Here is a 7,432-nt window from a genome sequence, read left to right as displayed (position 1 = left end):
GATTGGTTGGGATAGATTGTAGATGGTGAGCAAAACGGTTTCAAGAATCAGAAACACTGCTCTGATACCATATCAACCGGTATAGAGATCAAAAAGAGGCTTATATTGAATTGTAAGTTGTGTCTAGGGTTTACACAATGAGGGTGTTTATATAGAACACCATGTTACACATCTAGCCCCTATACTATAATTTATTATCTTTTTTTACCTTCTTTCCGACAGAACATGTTTGAGAAACTGAGTTAACCGAATCGAACTAATATGTTATTTATTAGGGATGAGAAATTCTACACCAATATTTGTACCCATACTCGTACCATATGTCCATACCCGTACCGATTTTGCCTTTTGGTACATGTATCGGTACCAAAGTTATTAGCATTTTGATATTCGTACTTAAGGATACGAGTTCTGGTAATATATGTTATATGGTATTGGTACCTAATTTAAGCATAGATTTCCAAAAGTTATTTGGAAATGGACATCTCTTTTATTTTTATGGGTGGGTATTTGTGGAATTTGAAGAGTTTTAACATATCACGATTTCCTAAAATTTAATTCTAGATATAGGACTTGCATATTGTGTCAGACACAGGTTACACAGACACGAACATGATAGTAAACAGGTTACACAAACATGACATGTTAAGACACGAAAAAAATTACAAGCGTATCATACGACTTGTTAAGACACAAGCATGACATGTTAAGACACGAACAAGACCTGTTAAGACACAAACTCGCCCTGGAGGGGTGGTATGTGGAGTCTAAGGCTGCATATCCTGTCAGACACGACATGTTAACGCACAAACATAACCTGTTAAGACACAAACATGACTTGTTAAGACATGAACACACTAAGACATGAACACACTAAGACATGGACACGAAGTAGTTCAATACGAACATGAAATAGGTAAGCACGAACACGACACGAAAACTAATAGGCCTTATCGTGTCGGCCTATTTAAGACAGGAAACCTGTTAAGGGTTAAACACGCACCTGTTAAGACCGCGTCGTTTCGTGTTTTCGTGTCCGTGTCTGAAATTGCTAACCCTACCTAAATATCGATTCTTTATAATATGTTGCCCAACATTCACCTGTTCATATATGTTGTGCTAACTCTAAATTAGCTACTAATGATCGCCATCTTCCCTTCCAAGAACAATCATTGATTAATCGTATATTTACGATTCATCCCAACATCTTCCCTAACAAGAAGTCAAGAACATCCATCGGTAAGTTCATATTCGCTTGCTCATATACAGTTTTAGAATAACCATAGAGATCATCAGTTGTTCAATATATTTGTAACAATATTTAGTACCCAATTTTGTTCGGATTCGGCATCGGTACAAATACAAATACAAATATTGTATTGATCCCCTCCCTAATACTTGTATTCTTTAACTCTCGTATAATTTATGCATATCAAGAATGAATTTACGTTGACAAGTCTATGGTGTGAGGGAACTAGATTCTCTTATACCATCAAAGATCCTTTTCGTTTTTAATTCTTTGTGAGATTTTTTTAATTATGAGCAGTCATTGCAGTATTTATGGGGTGATGTTACATAACGTTGCAAGGTTATACTCAATAGTATTGAAATTATTGTTTGAAAACAAATTATTTTGTTATTATTTAAAGAAAATGAAAAGTTTCATCTCATGTAAACTCCAGTAATTCAAGAATAAATAATTTTCATGTTTTAAAATGTTTTATATGTACAATAGCTCAATGTGATTGTTAGTATGATTACGTTATTAAATATATACCTATATTGTGATGAAATTGACATCATGGGAAATGTAATTTTGGAGACAAGAACACCTTAACACATCTAAAGGGACTAATGTTTAATAATGAGAAATCTTGAATAAGACGTGGTTGTATAAGGGAAAGCCACGTATAATGGCTATTAGATCCAAAGGTTGGGTGTGTTGAGCAGGTTTAGATAGCGAGAAGGGTGGAGAAAGATGATAAACAAGAAGAAATCCACATTTAATGTGATGGATCCTCTACTAAGCCTTTGTCGATTCATATAAGGGTAAAAAAGCAAGACCCAATTGGAAAGTGAAGAATTTGATATTCAGAAGCAAAGGTTTTCAATATTCATGTATGTTAACAAACGAATACAGATTTGATTAAATACATGTTCAAACTATATCTCTAAACAATGAGATAATGCTTATCTCGTTCTTCTAAATAAATCAAATACTCATCCGATAAGTATCCAACTAATAGATGAGCCATAATGAAATAATAATAATTCCTATACTCCCCCTCAAGCTGGAGCATGAAGATTTCGAATGCCCAGCTTGCCAAGTAGAGCAGTCAGTTGATTTCCACCCAACGGCTTTGTAAGAAGATCTGCAAGTTGGTTCTTTGACTCAATGTGTTGTGGCTGAATTTCTTGAGACATGACACGTTCTCGAACAAAATGACAATCCATCTCAACATGTTTAGTTCGTTCATGAAACACCGGGTTGTTTGCAATGTGACGAGCGGCTTCATTATCACAAAACAATGGGGTAGGCATTGTTTGTGGCGATCCAAGTTCAGTCAAGAGCCAACGCAACCAAAGTATCTCACTGACTGTAGTGGCCATTGCTCTATACTCTGCCTCAGCAGAAGAACGTGAGACAACAGATTGCTTTTTCGATTTCCAAGAAACGGGTGCACCTCCTAGAAATAGAATATAACCAGTGCGTGATCGTCTGGAGAAAGGACAACCCATCCAGTCAGAATCACAATAAGTTACCAAACCCGTACCACCTCCTGAGGGCAAAAAAATGCCCTGCCCAACAGTCGATTTCAAATATCGGACCACACGCAATGCTGCATCAAGGTGTGGTTGTCTTGGGTCTGCAACAAATTGGCTAAGTAAATTAACCGAAAAAGAAATATCTGGCCTGGTAGCTTGGAGATAAAGGAGGCGACCTATCAACCGTCGATACTGACCGGCATCGACCCGAGGTTCTTCTTCTGCTGCATCAAGTTTAAGACTTTGCTCCATGGGAAAGGAACTCGGACGACAACCTTCAAGGCCCATGTCGCGTAAAATGTCCAAAGTGTACTTACGTTGACTTAGTACAAGTCCATCTTTGGTTCGAGCCACTTCAATACCAAGAAAATACTTTAGACAACCAAGATCTTTGATGGTGAATTTATCATGAAGAACGATCTTCGTTTCCTTTATTTTGTTCATGTCGTTGCCAATCAAGATGACATCGTCAACATATATAAGTGCCGCCACATGTATCGCTCCATTGCGATAAATAAACAATGATGGATCTGCCACGGACTGGGTATACCCCATATCAAGGAGGGCACTTGTGAATTTTCGGTACCAGTTTCTGGAGGCCTGCTAAAGTCCATACATGGACTTTCGAAGTCGGCACACACGTTTGTCATTTTCTTGTATGAACCCTTGAGGAATCTTCATATAAACCTCCTCATCAAGGTCGCCATGTAGGAAGGCGTTATTCACGTCCAATTGATGAATAAACCAATTTTTCTTCACCGCTAAGGCCAAAAGAGTTCGAACAGTGACTAACTTAGCAACCGGTGCAAACGTATCATGATAGTCGACACCTTCCATTTGAGTGTACCCTTTAGCAACGAGACGCGCCTTGTACCGATCGATCGTTCCATCAGGTCTATGCTTAATTTTATATATCCATTTGGAATCGATTGCCTTTTTCCCGGATGGAAGTTCTTCAAGAGTCCAAGTTCCATTATCTTGTAAGGCTTTAACTTCTTTTTCCATAGCTTCTCGCCATAAGGGGTCCTGTGAAGCTTGTATAAAGTTCTTGGGCTCATGACAAGAGTCAATGGCCGAAAGAAAAGCCTTGTGATTAGAACTAAAATTATCATATGAAAGATAATAAGTTAAGGGATGTACCGTCGAGGCCGCTTGATCTGGAGGTGGGTTTACGTGATTGACCGATGGTGGGAGTTGAACTGAATAGTCTCTGAGACGTTGCGGTTGGGTCCGTATTCTGGTGCTTCGGGTTGTTACGGGTTGCGGTTCAGGTGGTGCATCATGTAATGGAAAAGGCGTGTGAGTCTCTTGATTTTCATCCAAAGGAGCCGGCCCTTCATCAGATTGTGGGCCCATAGGATTATCATTAATTGGGCCAGCATCGTTGGGATGGTCACTTGGGCCTTCGTTAAAGAAAGCTCCCCCTTGCCACCAATCTTGATCTCTTTCTTCTAATGTTGATGTCACTTTAATTTTTTGATCACTATCATTCAAGTATGGAAAGCAATCTTCAAAAAATTTGACATGTCTGGTAATTACCACCTTTTTGTCTTCCAAGTCATACACCTTATATCCCTTAGTTCCATACGGATAGCCAACGAACACTCCTCGTCTACCCCTTGGCTCAAACTTGTCACCCTTAGTATCATAGTTCCAATGATACGTCAAGCAACCGAAAACCCTCATGTGATCATATGTAGGTGTAGTGCCAAGTAACACCTCGTATGGTGTTTTATTGTTCAAAGATTTTGAGGGTATTCGGTTGATAACATACACCGCGGTTAATATGCATTCACCCCAAAACTTTACCGGTAAGCTTGCCTCAAATCGAATGGCACGTGCTATTTCTAGAATGTGCCGATGCTTCCGTTCTGCCACCCCATTTTGTTGTGGGGTGTGTGGGCATGTGGTTTCTAAAACAATTCCTTGCTTGTCATAAAATAATTTCATTCGATTTGATACAAATTCCCCACCATTGTCGCTTCGAAAACGTTTAATTTTCTTACCATACTGCCTTTCAATCATGTGGTGAAAATTAATTAAACACTCACTTGCCTCATCCTTGTGCTTAATCAGGTAAACCCAAACCGATCTACTGTAATCATCTACTAGTGTGAGAAAATAACTAGCACGGGTCAAAGACGGTGTGCGATAACCTCCCCAAATATCACAATGCACTAGCTCAAAACATTCTTTGGTTTTTATTGAACTACTTGGAAATGGAATTTTTGTGAATTTAGCACGCATACACGAATCACAAACTTCATTTTCAGAATTAAAATCAACATCTTTGAAATCGTTCACATAAGACAACTTAATTTTCGGAGTATGACCTAGCCTCTTATGCCATGTGCCAGACGAGACCGCTAAAGCTTTCATTTCATTCTTCATCACTCCCATCCGATAGAGGCCTTTCACGCAATTACCCGCTCCAATCAAGCTCCTCGTTTTCAATCCCTGTATCACAAAAAAATCCGGAAAAAAGGTAATTGCACAGTGCAAATCCCTCGTTAGTTGTCTTACCGAAATCAAGTTACATTTAAAATTTGGAACAAACAAAGCCCCTTTGATTTCAATTCCTCCCTTGAGAACGATATCCCCACTTCCTTGAACGGGGGCGTCCTCCCCGTTTGTACAGTGACGGGTATTTTGTTTGGTTCAGATACAACATTTTTAAGCACCTCCTTTTGGGAGATCATGTGCTCGGTTGCACCCGAATCCATAATTCCCCATATAAAATCATTGTTACTCATACCTGCCATGTTGGCTTGAGGGGCTGATTCATCTTGTGGCTGCGTTTTTCCACCGAAGAGTTTTAAAAACATACCGTACTGCTCATCAGTTAGGCCGGATACTGGGCTTGCTGTTGATTCGGCATAAGCAGCCTTCGGTTTGGTTGTTTCTCTCTTTGTCTTCCCTGGCCACCATTCGGGATATCCAATTCGCTTAAAACAACCGTCTTTGTTGTGTCCGTCTTCACCACAGAAAGTACAGTGCTCGGTTCTGCTCATCGAACTGGATTTCTCGGCTTTCTCAGTGGGTCGTTTTGATGGCTGCTGCTCTTTCTTATTTTGCGAGACCTGGAAGGCTGCTGCTTCAAATGTTGCCTTTTTTCCCGTCATATTCCGCTGCTGCTCATCTTCCGCGACCATGTGGTATGCATTGTTTAAGGATGGGGTTGGTTTCATTGCAAGTATTTGAGTTCTGATGACACCAAAATCATCATCCAACCCCATCAAAAACTCATATAATCTTTCTTTTTCTTTATTTTGCACTTGCTTCTTTCCTAAATCGCATTTACATCCATCACAGGTGCAGTACGGTGTCGGCAATACAACATTGATTTCGTCCCAAATTTTTCTCAATCGTGTATAGTAAGCTGAAACCGTACCTCCATCTTGACGTGTAATGTGCAACGATCGTTTTAACTCATACGCTCTTGGTGCACTTTCTTTGCCAAAGCGTTCCTTCAAGTCATCCCAGATCTCAGAAGCCGTATTTGCATATTTAACACTTGCTCGTATCTCCTTATCCATCGATGTGGTCAGCCAGCCCTTCACCATCGCATCACAGCGCATCCACGGCATGTATTCTTTGCTCGTGTGCTCCGGTTTTCGAATGCTCCCATCTACAAAACCTATTTTATTTTTGGCGAACAGAAAATTCGACATCTCCTGTACCCAATCATTGAAGTTGCTATCGGTTAGAGTATCGTTAACCTGCATTTGTCTCGGATAATCCGAAGGGTGAAGGTATAGGGGCGAGCTAGGGTCGATCGGCTCATTTGGTTTGGGTTGATCATCGCCCGCCATGAGCGTTTTTGAGTTGATGATCTTAATCGTGAATAACCTGCTCTGATACCATTAAGAATTTGATATTCAGAAGCAAAGGTTTTCAATATTCATGTATGTTAACAAACGAATACAGAGTTGATTAAATACATGTTCAAACTATATCTCTAAACAATGAGATAATGCTTATCTCATTCTTCTAAATAAATCAAATACTCATCCGATAAGTATCCAACTAATAGATGAGCCATAATGAAATAATAATAATTCCTATAGAAAGTAATGCTAACCTTACTACTTGCAATATTGAGTCTTTAGATGGAGTATGAACAAATGTTGAATACAATAGGAAATAAGAAAGTACGTTAGTTGATGATAATTATCAATAATGAGTTAAGACTTAATTGAGTCTTTAGATGGAGTATGAACAAATATGGAATACAATAGGAAACAGAAAGTACGTTAGTTGATGATCATTATCAATAATGAGTTAAGACTTAATATTGTAACTAAAGGAATGGGGACTTAATATTGTAACTAAAGGAATGGGAAAATCGAGGTTTTGATTAATTTAAAATCAAATACATATATCTTGAAATAAAGCGTAATCAAGGTGTTTATAGGTTTATAATCATCCTACTTGTTGTGTATAAAGCATTTGAATTCATCAACCATGAGTTGGGAAAGTCAAATTTAAAATTTAACTAAAGTGTTGCAAAAAATTAACCAAATTTGGGAAGAAGTTATCATGATATAGTTAAACATATATGGGTAGAAGTTGTTAAACACCCCACATTAGTTGTGTTTGTCCAGCGTATGGTGTTTATGAACTCAATTGATGAGTTTTAAAAAAGAGTTAAATGTTATTTTAGTGC

General features: G+C 38.7%; 1 protein-coding gene across 1 annotated transcript; it reads right to left on the bottom strand.

Moving 5' to 3' along the window:
* Positions 1-3,369: 3,369 nt before the first annotated feature.
* LOC110905727 (retrovirus-related Pol polyprotein from transposon RE1) lies at positions 3,370-6,578 on the bottom strand. The gene is made up of 2 exons (XM_035983032.1): positions 5,403-6,578; positions 3,370-5,223 (listed from the first exon to the last, which is right to left on the bottom strand). Exons 1-2 carry the CDS (start codon positions 6,576-6,578, stop codon positions 3,370-3,372), a joined length of 3,030 nt encoding a protein of 1,009 aa, XP_035838925.1.
* Between the last annotated feature and the right edge of the window lie 854 nt (positions 6,579-7,432).

Source organism: Helianthus annuus, chromosome 14, assembly GCF_002127325.2.
Source record: "Helianthus annuus cultivar XRQ/B chromosome 14, HanXRQr2.0-SUNRISE, whole genome shotgun sequence".
Classification (NCBI taxonomy): Eukaryota; Viridiplantae; Streptophyta; class Magnoliopsida; order Asterales; family Asteraceae; genus Helianthus; species Helianthus annuus.
Note: the sequence above shows the minus strand (reverse complement) of the source record. Positions and strands in the feature narration are given on the sequence as shown.

What these genes read in the sequence shown, in the direction of transcription:
- LOC110905727 (XM_035983032.1), bottom strand. Translation starts at nt 6,578, where the DNA reads ATGGCGGGCGATGATCAACCCAAACCAAATGAGCCGATCGACCCTAGC. An exon ending in CAAACAAAATACCCGTCACT is followed by an intron (nt 5,224 to 5,402) that starts GTACAAACGGGG and finishes TTTGTGATACAG; the next exon opens with GGATTGAAAACGAGGAGCTT.